The sequence below is a fragment of the Elaeis guineensis genome, chromosome 10 (assembly GCF_000442705.2).
Source record: "Elaeis guineensis isolate ETL-2024a chromosome 10, EG11, whole genome shotgun sequence".
In the NCBI taxonomy this organism is placed as follows: Eukaryota; Viridiplantae; Streptophyta; class Magnoliopsida; order Arecales; family Arecaceae; genus Elaeis; species Elaeis guineensis.
In genome coordinates this window covers 23,351,152-23,368,571 of record NC_026002.2, presented here as the reverse complement: position 1 = coordinate 23,368,571, position 17,420 = coordinate 23,351,152, and the positions used below count along the sequence as shown (strand labels likewise).

The window sequence follows — 17,420 nt, the reverse complement described above, 5'->3', positions numbered from 1 at the left end:
ATTCACTATTTATTGGGTTATCAAATTTGATGCAAGAATTTATTTATTGTTGATTTTGTCAAATATTTAGTTGTGATTTCATTGACGTTGAATTGAGATTTAGTTATTTAAATTAAATTTTAGATATTAATTATTTGAATTTTGTTCCATTGTTTGTTTATAATATCATAATGAGATGCTTAACATGCTCATGAAAAAAAATTTCTATAAGTATACTGCAATTGTTGTGAAGCTCTAGCTCATACACTCGAGTCAGAGGTATGACAAGGATCTGACTCTTTTGGGGCTTACCACAGGTCGATCGTGGATGTGGTCAAAAGACCAGGGGAGAGAGAAAGTTTGAATAGTTGAATACAATGACTGAAAATTTTATTTTCTTCTTCTATTATCCAAATATGCTGATCATTTTGAATATATATACACTTTATATTGCTTAGAATACCTTAAATTATAAATTAAAAATCTTATATTATGATCCTGAGGTTCGTACGTATAATGCTTAATCGAATAGTGATCGAGGTGATTTACTAGACTTTTAGGTCAATTCTGTTTTATTACCCTTTTTCATATGCCAAAACCTAGTGCGGATGGCATTATGGGCCATGAGCAAAAGAATTAGGACTTTTAAATATTTTCTTTTTATCTAAAAATAAATATTATATAATTAATCTGAATTGGATTTAAAAATAATGTTGAACTCGAACATCGCCTTAAAGTTTTTAAATATTCTAATTTGCTTGCACTAGTACTAAGTGAATTTTAGGTCTTACATTATTTGTGGGCAAAACTCTGCAAGATATGTTGTCTTCCATCACATGCTCAGTTGTGCTCATCAGATGGGGCAAGATAGAGGCCCAATAAATAAAACTCCCTGATAATTCTTAATAGAAAGACATCACAAATTCCATTAAAGGTACATCTGAATCGTGTGTATGGGTTCGCTATGTAGACGGACTGAGCAGGACAAAAAGGTACGCATTGTAATTGATGTACATGCAAAATGTCATGGTCTCGCGGAGATAAAGAAAATCTAATGCTATGAAATTTATGTTGATAGAGATTATTTATGCTTTTATAGTATGTAAAATAATATAAATGTATGTATGTATGTAAGCATGGATACACATGTATGCATGTATGTATATATATATTTATGTATGTACATATATATAATTTTTGATTCTTTATTCTTCTTAACTTTTTCATCAGAATTTTGGGGAAATTTTCACTTCTTCCCTAATTGTTGGATCTTTGCTCCAAATGCTATATTTGAGAAGTCCGAATTTCTTACCTTTATGCCTAAAAACGGAAATGAATCATTAAGAATTCCTAGTTGCCCGTCAATGCGCATTTTAAAAGAAAAGCGTGGGGTGTTACCAAAAAAAAAAATCTAAACCGAAGACTGCATCAATAGCATGACCGGATACACAATAGACTGCGTCCATGGCATGCAGGCAAGTAGTTTGTGCGAAAACTTCATACCTAACCTCATAGACTCTTCTGCAGTGCTACTAAAGAATAACTAGTTCAAATGGCTTCTGGAGAGCGCTGGGTTCCATCTCCCCTATATATATACCAATCTTCTCCAGGCCTTCTTATCCCACCAAATACCATCATTTCCATTATTTGCAATTTATTTTGCACGCACAGAGGAAAGAAATGGCTTGCCATATTCTCTTCTTTGCTCTCCTTGCCTTGGCTTCCTCTCATGTGAATGTCATGGCCTCCGATCCCAGCCAACTTCAAGACTTCTGCGTTGCCGACCTCAAGTCTCCTGGTAATTAATTACTCTTCACTCTTATCTTTTACTGGTTGATTTCACCATACTGTTTTGCAAGTTATCCTTTGTCGCTTAGCGTCTTCCTTTGGATGCATGCAGTCCTTGTGAATGGTTTTGTGTGCAAGCCACCGATGCACGTGACAGCGGACGACTTCTTCTTCTCCGGCCTTGACAAGCCTGGCAACACGTCGAACCAGCTTGGGTCCAAGGTGACGCAGGTGAATGTGAACCAAATTGCAGGGCTCAACACCCTCGGCATCTCCTTGGCTCGAATAGACTATGCACCTTACGGTCTCAACCCACCACACACCCACCCGCGGGCCACCGAGATCCTGGCCGTGTTGGAAGGCACGCTTTACGTCGGCTTTGTCACATCCAACACCAACAACGGCAACCTTCTCTTCACTAAGATGCTCAAGAAGGGTGATGTCTTCGTGTTTCCCGAAGGTTTAATCCATTTCCAATTCAACCATGGTTCGACACCTGCCGTGGCCATTGCAGCCCTAAGCAGCCAGAACCCCGGTGTGATCACTATAGCAAATGCAGTCTTCGGATCAAACCCGCCCATCTCTGATGCGGTTTTGGCTAAGGCCTTCCAAGTGGGCCAGGACACCATCAAGTATCTCCAGGCTCAATTCTGGATGGATAACAACTAGTAAAGAAGGCTACAAACGGTGTAGTGCAAGTGTTTGGTTCATGATCATGAGATCATTTGCTTCTATTAGGAGATTTCTTGGTTTGCGGTCAAATAAGTGTTTGTTTAATTGATCAATATGCACACCCACTGGTTTAGAGGTGTTCATTTGTTTGGTGTATGTGTATTGTATTCTACATAATTGAAATTACTCTTTCTTTTATATTGTTTTGAAATTACTCTTTCTTATTATACACATAATCTTTTATATAAATTGTTTCTTTTGAAATTTTTGCATATATATATATATATATATATATATAAGAGAGTAGATATATATGCCAGTAGTTGTATAAAAGAATGATATGGAGGGGTTAATGATAAGCTGGCAGTTCTAGGAGGAAGTACAGGAGATTCATATGCACAACCTAATTAAGCTACGGTGCAAAAACTTTCATCATTAATATCGTTATCTTTAATATTGATCCCTTTTGTATAAGCTAATGTCATTAATATTGATCATCATTAATATCGTTAATATCATTAATATCATTAATGATATTAATATCATTAATATCGTTATGTTTAATATTGATCCCTCTAGTGAATGGAGAAGTTTGCATAAGCTAGCTGAGCCTCCGTGTGTGTGTATGTGTATTGTGTGTGTGTGTGTGTATTATAATAGAATAAAAATGAAATTGGTAGTTGGATTGCTAGCCTTATGTGTCAGCACATTTGTGTTGAGATGCATGTGAGGGAATAATTGTGGCTAATTTGAATATTCATTGACCAATAATTGAACTCCTAATTTTAGCTGGAATACTTTTATCAGCCTCTTGAATGAAGATAAAAATCTTTAAGTTGATGAACTAAGCTAATCCAAGTACTTACATAAACTTGGTATATCTATACAAATTATGTTGGTAAGAACTGCAGATTTATATTGGCTGGAGCAAGATCTGTGATGCACGTACGTACGAATGCCACTTTTGCCTTATACTACCCAACTTAATATTATGCTGCTCTATTTTAATTGTACCCCCTGGTCTAGGAACGGGTTGGTTCTGCCTTCTATTAGTTGCTTGCCTGATCCCCTCCTCCCAAGTCCACAGCACTCTCTTACTTGCTTCTCCCCTATACCCACACGTCTGCCTTGTCTCTTGGTCTTGTCCCGTTTTTACTTGTAATTGGAGGACAATGTAGAGTAGCAGCAGCCGCAACAAAATCGCAAAATTGCATAGTGTCGTTCTTCATTTCTGCATCAGTAGAACCAACTCCTGCATTGTCGGCTATAAACGGTCAATGTTAAACAGTCTTTTACAAAATAAACAAAAAAGAGGATTAAATAGTTTATACACACAATTTAGCTAGCTGATGAGTATTTTGAATCTCTTGAAATTATATATATACTCAAGATCTATGGAATATATAACCAATATGATTAAATATATGCTTCATGCCTCCTAGAATGGTACATGTATCCAAGATTTATTTAGTGTACAATTATTATGAAATTAAACACAAGCTACGTGTGTTCTCATAAAAGATGTGTACCAAATCCTATAGGATTTGGAAATCCTATAGATAAGAATCCCATTTTCTTTCCGAGCCACCATCCGGAGATTGAGCCACTGTTTGGGAGATTGAACTATAGGATAATAAAATAATGAAAAATGGCTAATTCTATAAGGAAAATGACCTCAAGAAGTTATTTTTTTTCCCATGGTTGTTCACCTCTACCTTCCCACCCTCACCATCTCCAACCCCGCTCCACCCGCGCCATCTCCTCCCCCTCCACTATCCTCCCCCCTCTTCTGCCTTCTCCCCTCACCAACTACCCCTCCTACTCCCTCTCATTTCTCACCCTCCTCCACCTCTTCCTCTCCATCCCCTCCTACGACGACCTCCCCTCACTACATTGCCTCCTCGCCGCCTTCGCCGGCCAACTGAAAAACTCCTCAATCTCCCTTAAATGCTCCTGTTTTTTACACACTCAACCTAAGAAGCTCTTGCTTTTTTTATACTCAGGAGTCTTAATCGGGTGGGCGGCTTAACACGGCTGAATAGGGAAGCTTAGAAGTTGGTTAGAGCTTTTTCATAGTTAATTTAATATACATATGAATGTTATCAAAAAATTTATAAATTTTTGAAGTGTGGCTTAATAGTTAAGGCAATGGTTAGGCTGGCTAGAGATTTGGAGTTCAAATCTCCATATCCATGTATTCAAGTAGTAAAAAAAATATATATATATATATATAATTGAAGCAAATACCTGAAGAATAAATTTTAAAACCATTTTAAATTTTTATTTTAAATTTTAAAAATACATAAAGATATTTTAACTTTTTCTTGATACGAATTATTTTATAATTATAATAACCAATATGATATTTTGATAATAATAAATTTATTATATTGGTAAAAGAAGGGGTAAAAAGAGGAGGAGAAAAGAAAGAAAGGAGGGGAGAAAATATTTATCATCCAAATGTAGGATAGGATTAGCTACAAGGTACGGGATCCTCTGCGGTATTCAAAAAGTACCGCAGGTACCGTGCATATTTTGAGACGTCCATTAAAAGATGGGTGGTTATGTAATATTTATCTAAACTGTTCAAATATCCCTAGAGTTTGTCTATTCCTATTTTCTTAGTATTTTAACGCGCGTGTGTGTAAGCATGCGCAACTATCCATCTTTTGATGGACATCTCCGAAGCATGCATAACATCCTGTGATACTTTTTAAGCACCGCAGAGGGTCCGTTCCCCGGCTATAAAGGGTTATTATCCGATAGGATTTAATGTGTAATCCTATGGGATCAAAAGCTATATCCCATCGTAAATTTTATCCTAAATTATAAATCTTAAACACTCAAACATGCTATTAAACTTTGCTTCTCCTCTGGCCTAGATCGGAGGAAAGATACAGGTAGCTATTTTTGCTAATTATTCGAAGTATAAGTGTCCTGATTCTAAGCCAAAGCTTGGAGGCAGTTGCTGCTCAAGCCTACGTAGAGGATGCCATACGCCAGCTGTCCATTTTTGCCAAAATTTTCAAGCCAAGGTTGCCAAAAGACCATCCGAATCCAAATCCTTTTGTTTTTCCGTCCTTCATTCAGAAAAATCCCTCTTTTTCTCCATGGTGCCTTTGGATTAATTCCTATAATCCACTCTGAGACATGAAATTTATGAATTTGCGAATAAGTAATTTGTAATATCATGTCCAACAACCATCTTTACCTTATGCTAGAGCAAAGAAACAAAAAGAGCACTTTCTTTCTCGCACTGTGAATAAATTGCCTTTTTTGCTGTAGAATTTGCAACTCATTGTTTGCTTATTGGTGCTAAAGAATACTAACAAATCATTGTAACATTCTAAAGAACACAAATAAATCAGTGTAACAATCTCTGTATTTGGCATAGAGAGAGTTATCAATTGTTGTTGTCCATCCAGAACTGAGCCTGCAGCCAGTCAATAGTCTTCTTGTCCGCCTGAAAGGCCTTCGCAAGAACATCACGAGAGATGGGTGGCTTCGACCCAAACACGGCATTGGCTATAGTGATCACACCAGGGTTTTGGCTGCTCAATGCGGCAATAGCAACCGCATTCTTCGTGCCGTAGTTGAACTGGAAGTGGATTAGGCCTTGGGGGAACACAAACACATCACCCTTGTTGATGACTTTGGCAAAGAGCCGGTTGTCCGGGTTGGAAGTCACAAAGCCCACGTAGAGCGAGCCTTCTAACACGGTCAAAATCTCTGTCGCCCGAGGGTGGATGTGAGGTGGGTTCAGGCCATAAGGAGCGAAGTCTATGCGAGCCAACGAGATGCCAAGGGTGTTGAGCCCTGCAAGTTTCTCCACATTAACCAAGGTCGCATTTGACCCAAGTTTGTTTGCTGTATCGCCAGGCTTGTCGAGGCTGGAGACGAAGAAATCATCAGTTTTGACATCCTTTGGGTTCTTGCACACAAGACCGTTGACAAGTACTGCAACAATAAAAATTAAAATAATTCACTAAGCTTGATCAAAAAACTTGAGAAGAACCTTGCTTGAAAGCCTACGAAGTTTGTGAATCTGTAAGACAATTTTGCACAACTAGAAAGAGACAGAACATATATAATTACCATGGGACGTCTTGTCAGCGACACAGAAGTCCTGGAGGGGACTAGGATCAGAAGCAATTGCATGAGAACAAACCAGAGCTAGGAAAGCAAGCAGGACGATGATTGAAGCCATGTCTCTGTTCGGTCAAGCAGGAAAGAATACACAGGAATGGAACTCGGGAGTTTAGATCGAAGCTGGATGGGCTGGGATGGCTTGGAGTAGATAGATATATATATATAGAGAGAGGAGGGATAAGCTACCCGATTTATTAGAAGGTTAGACCTTTGAAGTAGTCGTTGAGGTTGGTAATGATTTGCTTGGTATTCTGTTATGAAGTATAAATAAAATCTTTTTCTTCTTACGTTCTTCTAAAAGTAATAGACTCGGTCCTTTTTATATCGTTCCTCTAATCTCAAGGATGAATGATAGAGTCCACGCATCCCAAAACAGAATGCTTTCACACCGTTGTTTCAGATGTCCAGCAATGCAGTAGACAGCGGCAAAGACAACATCCCAGAAGAGAAAGTATGACCAGTTCTGTAGCCAGTTGATCTATGGATAGAGTATAGCCGCCTTTGACGCCTACAGCGGTTGGGCCAGCTACATGCCAGTGTTATTACAGTTTAACGATTTATTTTATTTTAATCATATGTTAGTACGGGCATACGCCATGCAGGTGAAAAAGGTTAATAAATTTGAAGACTTGGTCATGGATTATTTGCGGAGACATTCCAGATAATGTGCCAACACAGGATATATACATCTCATTTCATTCCAATTTATATTAATCTTTACCTGTACCATATTAGAAAGAGATAGGCCAACCCCTCCAATGTCACACGTAGTTCTGTTATTGAAAATATAATATCAAAAATCTTGAGACTAGATACAGCTAATAGAAGCAAGGGAATTGTGGCTCCCAAGAAAGAAAAATCTTTATGGCTAGACTTTTTTTAATTATTATTGAGTGCCTTTTTGTAATTGAATTTTGAGCTAAGTTTTCATTTTCTAGATAGACAGATTTCTTAAATCTCTAAAAAATGAAGGAAAAATCATGCCATTATATGTTTGTTTTCATTTTTCCTTTCCATCCATCATGTGCTATCTTAAGCTACCATGCTTTTCTTTCTTTTCACCTAGACACATTTTATGCATATTTATCTGCATAACCTACATAACCTGAATATAAACCTATATAATTTGAACATAAATCTGTGTAACCTGAACATGAACCTGTGTAACCAATTTGTGGGGATGGCAGGAACCTAGAAATAATTCCTTAGCAGTTGAAGGACTTTTTGTGGAATTTGAAAAATTCAGAGACTTAAAAGTAATTTCGGATCAATATAGGGACCTATAGATAATTTTTTCTAATTCTAAATAGAAAATTACCATAAATTCCATTAAAGGTGCATCTGACTCGTGTTTCATGGGTTTGATATGCAGACAGATGGAGCAAGACAAAAAGATATCCATGGTGATTGATGTACATACAAAATGTCATGGTCTCAGGGAGATTAAGAAAATCTAATGCTATGAAATATATTTTGATAGAGATCATTTATGCTTTTATAGCATGTAAAATAATATAAATATATGCGAACCGTTGACGTAGATCCAAAAATTATTATTATGTTTTCTCATCTCTCACATAAAGTCACTCCTCTCACTTGATACGCTTTCTCTCTATCTCTCTCTCTATATATTTTTTGTTCTTCTTAACTTTTTCATTATAATTTTGGTGAAATTAATATTCACTTCTTTCCTAATTGTTGGATCTTTGCTCCAAGTGCTATATTTGAGAACTCCGGAATTTTTTCCTTTATGTCTGAAAACAGAAATGAATCATTAAAAATTCCTAGCTGCCCGTCAATGCGCATTTTAAAAGAAAGGCCGCGTGGGGCCACGTGGCTCTGCGCCTGATTAAGAATTTGTGATTCAGGATTCCGCCAAAGACGATTACACATTCATTTTACTAAGTAAACAATACTGTTCATATATTTCTTTTTTGCCACGTGCTCTAAACCCAAGACTGTATCAATATGTATGAATGCATACACAATAGACTGCGTCCATGGCATGGACGCAAGTAGTTTGTTCGAAAACTTCATACCTAACCTCATAGACTCTTCTACAGTGTTACCAATTAAAGAATAAGTAGTTCAAATGCCTTCTGGAGAGCGCAGGGTTCCATCTCCCCTATATATATACCAATCTTCTCCAGGCCTTCTTATCCCACCAAATTCCCTCATTTCCATTAGCAATTTAATTTGCACGCGTAGAGGAAAGAAATGGCTTGCCATATTCTCTTCTTTTCTCTCCTTGCCTTGGCCTCCTCTCATGTGATCATGGCCTCCGATCCCAGCCAACTTCAAGACTTCTGCGTTGCCGACCTCAAGTCACCTAGTGATTAATTACTCTTTCACTCTTTATCTTTTACTGGTTTACAAGTTATCCTTGTGGCTTAGCGTACGTCTTCCTTTGGATGCAGTCCTTGTGAATGGTTTTGTGTGCAAGCCACCAATGCACGTGACAGCGGACGACTTCTTCTTCTCCGGCCTTGACATGCCTGGCAACACGTCGAACCAGCTCGGGTCTAAGGTGACACAGGTGAATGTGAACCAAATTGCAGGCCTCAACACCCTCGGCATCTCCTTGGCTCGAATAGACTATGCACCTTATGGTCTCAACCCACCGCACACCCACCCACGGGCCACCGAGATCCTGACCGTGTTGGAAGGCACGCTCTATGTTGGCTTTGTCACATCCAACATCAACAACGGCAACCTTCTCTTCACTAAGATGCTCGAGAAGGGTGATGTCTTTGTGTTTCCTGAAGGTTTAATCCATTTCCAATTCAACCATGGTTCGACACCTGCCGTGGCCATTGCAGCCCTAAGCAGCCAGAACCCCGGTGTGATCACTATAGCCAATACAGTCTTTGGATCAAACCCGCCCATCTCTGATGCAGTTTTGGCCAAGGCCATCCAAGTGGGCCAGGACACCATCAAGTATCTCCAGGCTCAATTCTGGATGGATAACAACTAATGAAGAAGGCTGCAAACGGTGTTGTGCAGGTGTCAGCACGTACGTGTGGTTCATCATGAGATCATTTGCTTCTGTTAAGTGATTATTTGGTTAAATAAGTGTATATTTAATTGATCAATATGCACACCCACTGGTTTAAAGGTGTTCATTTGCTTGGTGTACGTGTATTGTATTCTATATATATAATTGAAATTACTCTTTCTGTTATAAGGTTTTGAAATTACTCTTTCTTATTACATAATTTTTTATATAAACGAAATTTTTGCATAAATAAATAATTTTTACCCTTATTTCAAACTTAATTCAAGCTTATATTTAAATCTAGCTTTAGAAAGACATATTTGATCAGGTTGATTATCCAAGTTGAGCTAAAAGCAACCTGATAATAGATGAAGCTTTGTTCAACCATGAATGTACAAGCTTAATCTTGATTTCAAGTACAAGTTCAACCATTTTTATCATTGAGGTTGGAACTGTTGGCTTAGTCTGGATGCATTACAAACCAACTAGAATTATCGATCCTTCTTGTGTTCTCTTCATTCACTTTGGTCATGGCCCTGAAAGTTTTAAAATTTTCATCCAAGTTGAGATGCTTGTTAGTCCAATGTGGAAAGTAGAATCGTTGGTGATGTCTACTTGAACTTGTACGTTCTCTCTTCCCCCAACCATTTCAAGCACTACCATCCCATAGCTACGAACACTGGGTTTGTCATAGACCCCTCTAGAATTCTTCAAAGGACTTCATGCATGGGCAGTGTACCCTACAGTACCTCTAGTTTCCACTTTAGATGTGATGCTCTCCGCCGAGCAGCATAATTTAGCTAGTCTAAAATCAGATATTTTTGGATGTAAATCTTCATCTAGTAGTATGTTAACATCGAAATGTCGAATTCTAATGTCGCAGCAATACTGCAGATACTCTAAGCTCCGTGCAATACCCAATGCAATGTCCAATAGTTTCTCCAATCTAAGACTTGATATTGTTTGTTTCTCAGTATAAATAAATTTTTCAAGTGATCCACTACCCATGAACTCATATACAAGAATTCTTACAGAGCCTTCCAAACAAAAGCCTAGCTAGTAAGCTCATAATGTTGACATGGTAAGTGCAACCAACGCTGATAACTTGCCTGAGGAATTCCTTGTCATTACCTTTAGAACTATTCAAGACCTTCATTGCCACCAAATGATGTCCATTATCAAGCTTTCCTTTATATATGCGACCATATCCATATTAAACTATTTTGTGACTGAAGGAAGAGCTGGGTCATGGGAGCCAGTTGCCCAAACTTCTCTATGAAAGCTTCTAGCTTTCAATTTTTTCTTGACATTTCCTTCCCACATGATATTGAAATGTTCATTTTTTCATGACAACAAAAATAGGGGTGGCAATCGGTCGAGTCGAATCATAAATGGATTGGATCAATACAGATCGGATCAGAAAATCGTTAATCCAAATCTGACCTGTTTATTAAATGGGTCAAAAATTTAAATCTGAATCCGATCTATTTATTGAACAAGTAGCTCGATTCGATCCATTTAATTTATTTATTAAATAGATCAAATTAGGTTAAACGAGTTAAACAGGTTAAACGGATTAAACAGGTTAAATAGGTCGGATTAAATGGATCAGAAATAAGTTAAACAGATTTTAAACAGATTAAACAGGTCTTAAATAGGTTAAACAGATTAAATCGGTCAGATTAAATGGATCAGAAATAAGTTAAATAGGTTAAATGAGTTATCTGACTCAACCTGATCTGAATATTAAATAGATTAAATGAATTAAATGAATCAGATATCTAAAACTCAAATCCGATCCAATTATTAAATGGGTTAAACGGATCGATCCATTTATGACCCAAACCTGTTTAGCTAAAATTCAAATCTATTTATGATGGGTCGAACATAGATCGGATTGACAGATCGGATCATATTTTGCCAGCCCTAAATAAAAGTAAAGCAGGAGAAGGAATATAAATAGGAAGATTTCTGCAGTCAAAACTCCACCTATAAAATAATGGATGTAGTGTTTCTGATGTACTGCTATATTCAAATTTAAAGTACTTAAGATGATTGAAGGTATTTGTAATGTATTACTGATATTCAAAATTTCAACTGCATAGTTAAGACCCAACTTGGCTTTGAGAGGAAAGATCAAAGTATTTCACCATGGCATGTATAACATGATCATTGAAGGATAAGTTTGAGAATAAATTATATAGGTGGTCCTCGTTGTACACCCCTCGCCAATTGATCAAGGGATACATGCAAGTATTATTTGATTTGGAAAGAGATCACAAGAACCAAGATCCTATTGCATTATCTCGGCGTATTAATGGTAATCAAGGATCATCATATTTTAATTATAAAAAAATAGGCTTTTATCCGCAAAAAATCACAACTGAAAGTAAGAAAAATTGGGTCCTTGCTTCTTCTTCCACTTTTCTCGTCTCCTTGGGAAGAATGACTTGCATAGCAATTGCCATCACCATCTCTTTTCATCCTCCAATCTATCCATCCAAGGCATCAGCTTGAAAGGCCCCTGGCTCCACTTTATTTTGCCTTTTCCATTTTTTTTTAAGGCATTTCCATCAGAGATGCAATAGGGAAGCAAAGCAGGATCTAAATTCCAAAGCCTTCCTTGCTTATACGGGCCTATTTGGAATGGATAGGGTTGGCCCAAATCTTATAGGATTTGGGAATCCTATCGATAAAAATCTTTCCTAGGTCTAAACTATGTGACAAAAAAAAATAATGAGGAATGGCTAATCAAAACTATAAGAAAAAAAAAATGGCCTCAAGAGGTCATTTTCTTTTCTATGATTTTTCGGCTCTACCTTCCCACCCCCCACCATCTTCAACCCCTCTTCGCCCATGCCATCTCCTCCCCCTACCCCATCCTCCCCCTCTTCCGCCTCCTCCCCTCTCCAACTACCCCATTTGGCCCCTCACCATCCTCGTCCTCCTCTGCATCCTCCTCTTCCTCCGCTCCGATGACGACCTCCCCACTATCCTACGTACAACTCCTCGCTGCCTTCGCCAGCCAACTTAAGAAACCTCTCGATCTCCCTTAGGTGCTCTCCTTCACTACAGATCTTCGAAAAAGAGAATGAAATGAAAAGAAAACAAAGCAAAATGGAAAAAATAATGATCAATCTGTGCACCTCTTTCCATTATTTTCATTGATTTTTTCTATATTTTGCCCAAATTTTTCTCTATTTTTTACATCCTCAGGAGTCTCAATGGGCTGGGTGGCTAGTAGCGACGAATAGAGAAGCTTAAAAGATGGCTAGAGCTTTGTGTTGATAGTTTAAAATATATAAGTATATTAACAAAAAGATGAAATCTTTGAATGGTTTGAATGGTTAAAGTAGTTATTAGGCCAGATTTGGAGTTCAAATCCCTATGTTCTCGTTTTATATATACATGTATATTTTTTATAAAAAATTTTAAAATATATATAATCAAATTCAAGTAGTAGATATCCGAGGATAAATTTCAAATCCATCCTGAATTTTAGTTTTAAATTCTAAATGTACATAAAGATATTTTAGCTATATCTTGATATAAATTATTTTTTAATTATAATAATCAATATGATATTTTGATAATGATAAGTTTATTATATTGGTAAAAGAAGGGGCAGAGATCAGAGAGAGGAGGGAAAGAGAGAAAATAGGGGATAAAATGTTTATCATCCAAATATAGGATAGCATTAGCTACATAAGGTTTTTATCCAATAGGATTTAATGTATAATGCTGCAGGATCAAAAGCTATATCCCATCATGGATTTTATCCTAAGGTTATAAAACTAATTAAAAACTCAAACATGCTCTTAAACTTTGCTCCTCCTCTAGCCTAGATCGGAGGAAAGACACAGGTAGCAACTTTTGCTAATTATTCGAAGTAGAAGCGCCGTGAGTTTAAGCTGAAGCTTAGAGGCAAGTGCTGCTCAAACCTCCACGGAGGATGCCATACACTAGCAGTCCATTTTTGCCAAACCTTTCAAGCCAAGGTTGCCAAAGGACCATCCAAATCCAAATCCTTTTGCTTTTCAGTCCTTTATTCAGAAAAATCCATCTTTTTTTCCATGGTGCCTATGGTTTAATTCCTACAGTCCACTCTGAGACATGAAATTTGTGAATAGGCGAACAAGTAATTTGTATAATCATGTCCAACAACGATGTTGACCTAATGTCAGAGCAAAGAAACAAAAAAGCACTTTCTTGCACTGGTGAATAAATTGCCTTTATTACTGTAAAATTTTGCAACTCACTTTTTGCTTATTTGTGCTAAAGAATACATACGAATCGGTGTAACATTCTAAAGACACACACGAGTCAGTGTAACAATCTTTCTATTTGGCATAGAAAGAGTTATCAATTGTTGTTGTCCATCCAAAACTGAGCCTGCAGCCAGTCAACAGTCTTCTCCTCCGCTTGAAAGGCCTTCGCAAGTACATCACGAGAGATGGGTGGCTTCGACCCAAACACAGCATTGGCTACAGTGATCACACCAGGGTTTTGGCTGCTCAATGCGGCAATAGCAACCGCATTCTTCGTGACGTAGTTGAACTGGAAGTGGATTAGACCTTGGGGGAACACAAACACATCACCCTTGTTGATGACTCTGGTAAAGAGCCGGTTGTCCGGGTTGGAAGTCACAAAACCCACGTAGAGCGAGCCTTCTAACACGGTCAAAATCTCTGTCGCCCGAGGGTGGATGTGAGGTGGGTTCAGGCCATAAGGAGCGAAGTCTATGCGAGCCAACGAGATGCCAAGGGTGTTGAGCCCTGCAATTTTCTCCACATTAACCAAAGTCACATTTGACCCAAGTTTGTTTGCTGTATCGCCAGGCTTGTCGAGGCCGGAGAGGAAGAAATCATCAGCTTTGACATTGTCACGCCCCGAACCCAACACCCGGATCGGATACGTGATGGCCGCACACTCCTTAGAGCAAGCCCTAAAGAATATGCAAGGCCAAAATAAATATTATAACCTTAACATCCATAACAATTAATTTCAAATATAATTCATAAAATCTTGCATAATTACAATTTAAATTTCTTCAATTCTCTGATCAGATACTATGACACTCTATTTATCTTTCTGCTCACCCGTAAATCCAAGCCATAGCCAATCTAAGTCATCCTGTAACTCTGAGAAGAAAAAGAAAGATGAAGGGGTGTGAGCTTTACAGCCCAGTAAGAATTCCCATATCACACTGATATAGTACTATAGTCTGAAAATAAGGATAAGCAGTAAAATATAAAATCTCATGTTCAATATCCAGAATAATGCAAACATTCATAAATTTTTTGTCTTGTTAAAATAGATGCATCATCATATATTAACAGGTGAAATACTTTTATTCAACAATTATTTCATGTCTTATTTTTCATTTCTCGTTTCATAATCACATGATTCTTAACAGTTTCTTTCCGGCTCTGGACTATCCAAGTCTATACCTCAGTCATCATCCGGATCGAATCTACTTAAAAAGTCTTTCAAGACTGTCCCAGGATGAGCTCCTGACCGGCTGTCCCACGTACGAAAGCCCGTGAGAGGCTGTCCCAGGCATAAGCTCCTGGCGGGCTGTCCCAAGCATGAGCTCCTGGCCGGCTGATCCACCTGTAAGCCAGTGGGGGCTGTCCCAGGCATAAGCTCATGACGGGCTGTTCCATATGACAAGGCTAGTCCATACCATATATCTCTTTCTTTTCATTTAATCATTTTGTGTTGATTTCATCAAATCAATTCTGTCTTGCATTATGATCAATTCAGATATGTCATATCCATATAATCATGCTATCAATCTCTGATACATATATATTGACATAACATACTCATGCTTAAAATCAAATAACAGTATCTCAGGTATAATAAATTCATCGATCTCAAATCTGACGATACAAAACCAACGATGCAAGACCAACAGTAAAATAGCATATATATAATAGTGATCATGTACAGGGATTCTTACCTTTACCGGTGACTGATCCAAGCACAGAAATTAATGTTCTTCTTTTATTTATAAATTTTTTTAACAAAATATTTCACTTGATATCATATGCAGACAATCATCTCTTCATAACCCTGATCAATACAAAATCACATATAGAGAAATTATCGATAATTGATCCTAATACACAAATCGAGGATCTCTCTTGGGATTAATCAAAATTAGGATTTGTCTATGTATCAGGATCCAATTATTAAATGGGTCAAACGGATCGATCCATTTATGATCCAAACCTGTTTAGCTAAAATCCAAATCTATTTATGATGGATCGAACATAGATCGGATTGACGGATCGGATCATATTTTGCCAGCCTTAAATAAAAGTAAAGCAGGAGAAGGAATATAAATAGGAAGATTTCTATAGTCAAAACTCCACCTATAAAATAATGGATGTAGTGTTTCTGATGTACTGCTATATTCAAATTTAAAGTACTTAAGATGATTGAAGGTATTTGTAATGTATTACTGGTATTCAAAATTTCAACTGCATAGTTAAGACCCAACTTGGCTTTGAGAGGAAAGATCAAAGTATTTCACCATGGCATGTATAACATGATCATTGAAGGATAAGTTTGAGAATAAATTATATAGGTGGTCCTCGTTGTACACCCCTCGCCAATTGATCAAGGGATACATGCAAGTATTATTTGATTTGGAAAGAGATCACAAGAACCAAGATTCTATTGCATTATCTCTGCATATTAATGGTAATCAAGGATCATCATATTTTAATTATAAAAAAATAGGCTTTTATCCGCAAAAAATCACAACTGAAAGTAAGAAAAATTGGGTCCTTGCTTCTTCTTCCACTTTTCTCATCTCCTTGGGAAGAATGACTTGCATAGCAATTGCCATCACCATCTCTTTTCATCCTCCAATCTGTCCATCCAAGGCATCAGCTTGAAAGGCCCCTGCCTCCACTATATTTTGCCTTTTCCATTTTTTTTAAGGCATTTCCATCAGAGATAAAATAGGGGAGCAGAGCAGGATCTAAATTCCAAAGCCTTCCTTGCTTATACGGGCCTATTTGGAATGGATAGGGTTGACCCAAATCTTATAGGATTTGGGAATCCTATCGATAAAAATCTTTCCTAGGTCTAAACTATGTGACAAAAAAAACAATGACGAATGGCTAATCAATACTATAAGAAAAAAAAAATGGCCTCAAGAGGTCATTTTCTTTTCTATGATTTTTCGGCTCTACCTTCCCACCCCCCACCGTCTTCAACCCCTCTTCGCCCATGCCATCTCCTCCCTCGCCTCCTCCCCTCTCCAACTACCCCATTTGGCCCCTCACCATCCTCGTCCTCCTCCGCATCCTCCTCTTCCTCCGCTCCGATGACGACCTCCCCACTGTCCTACGTACAACTCCTCGCCGTCTTCGCCAGCCAACTTAAGAAACCTCTTGATCTCCCTTAGGTGCTCTCCTTCACTATAGATCTTCGAAAAAGAGAATGAAATGAAAAGAAAACAAAGCAAAATGGAAAAAATAATGATCAATCTGTGCGCCTCTTTCCATTATTTTCATTGATTTTTCCTATATTTTGCCCTGATTTTTCTCTATTTTTTACATCCTCAGGAGTCTCAATGGGGTGGGTGGCTGGTAGCGGCCGAATAAGGAAGCTTGGAAGATGGCTAGAGTTTTGTGTTGATAGTTTAAAATATATAAATATACTATCAAAAAGATGAAACCTTTGAATGGTTTGAATGGTTAAAGTAGTTATTAGGCCAGATTTGAAGTTCAAATCCCTATGTTCTCGTATTATATATACATATATATTTTTTATAAAAAAATTTTAAAATATATATAATCAAATTCAAGTAGTAGATATC

At 37.6% G+C, this 17,420-nt stretch overlaps 4 protein-coding genes across 4 annotated transcripts; 2 read left to right on the top strand and 2 right to left on the bottom strand.

Annotated features, from left to right (window-relative positions):
• The first annotated feature begins 1,599 nt into the window (after positions 1-1,599).
• Positions 1,600-2,635, top strand: LOC140852024 (putative germin-like protein 2-1). Its single transcript, XM_073244674.1, has 2 exons — positions 1,600-1,777; positions 1,880-2,635. The coding sequence occupies exons 1-2, from the start codon at positions 1,660-1,662 to the stop codon at positions 2,434-2,436; spliced, it is 675 nt and encodes a 224-aa protein (XP_073100775.1). The 5' UTR covers positions 1,600-1,659; the 3' UTR covers positions 2,437-2,635.
• A 2,858-nt stretch (positions 2,636-5,493) lies between these two features.
• LOC140851897 (putative germin-like protein 2-1) lies at positions 5,494-6,734 on the bottom strand. Its single transcript, XM_073243989.1, has 2 exons — positions 6,535-6,734; positions 5,494-6,396 (listed from the first exon to the last, which is right to left on the bottom strand). The coding sequence occupies exons 1-2, from the start codon at positions 6,644-6,646 to the stop codon at positions 5,843-5,845; spliced, it is 666 nt and encodes a 221-aa protein (XP_073100090.1). The 5' UTR covers positions 6,647-6,734; the 3' UTR covers positions 5,494-5,842.
• Positions 6,735-8,790: 2,056 nt separating this feature from the next.
• On the top strand, positions 8,791-9,761 carry LOC140852018 (putative germin-like protein 2-1). Its single transcript, XM_073244664.1, has 2 exons — positions 8,791-8,920; positions 9,006-9,761. The coding sequence occupies exons 1-2, from the start codon at positions 8,806-8,808 to the stop codon at positions 9,560-9,562; spliced, it is 672 nt and encodes a 223-aa protein (XP_073100765.1). The 5' UTR covers positions 8,791-8,805; the 3' UTR covers positions 9,563-9,761.
• A 4,039-nt stretch (positions 9,762-13,800) lies between these two features.
• LOC140852194 (putative germin-like protein 2-1) lies at positions 13,801-16,872 on the bottom strand. Its single transcript, XM_073245160.1, has 2 exons — positions 16,868-16,872; positions 13,801-14,528 (listed from the first exon to the last, which is right to left on the bottom strand). Exons 1-2 carry the CDS (start codon positions 16,870-16,872, stop codon positions 13,946-13,948), a joined length of 588 nt encoding a protein of 195 aa, XP_073101261.1. The 3' UTR covers positions 13,801-13,945.
• Positions 16,873-17,420: the final 548 nt, after the last annotated feature.

Bases quoted from the DNA above. Each gene is read 5' to 3' on its own strand.
- LOC140852024 (XM_073244674.1), top strand. From the start codon at position 1,660: ATGGCTTGCCATATTCTCTTCTTTGCTCTCCTTGCCTTGGCTTCCTCT. The intron at 1,778-1,879 runs GTAATTAATTAC...GGATGCATGCAG, and splicing joins TGCCGACCTCAAGTCTCCTG to TCCTTGTGAATGGTTTTGTG.
- LOC140851897 (XM_073243989.1), bottom strand. From the start codon at position 6,646: ATGGCTTCAATCATCGTCCTGCTTGCTTTCCTAGCTCTGGTTTGTTCT. The intron at 6,397-6,534 runs GTAATTATATAT...TTATTGTTGCAG, and splicing joins CGCTGACAAGACGTCCCATG to TACTTGTCAACGGTCTTGTG.
- LOC140852018 (XM_073244664.1), top strand. From the start codon at position 8,806: ATGGCTTGCCATATTCTCTTCTTTTCTCTCCTTGCCTTGGCCTCCTCT. The intron at 8,921-9,005 runs GTGATTAATTAC...CTTTGGATGCAG, and splicing joins TGCCGACCTCAAGTCACCTA to TCCTTGTGAATGGTTTTGTG.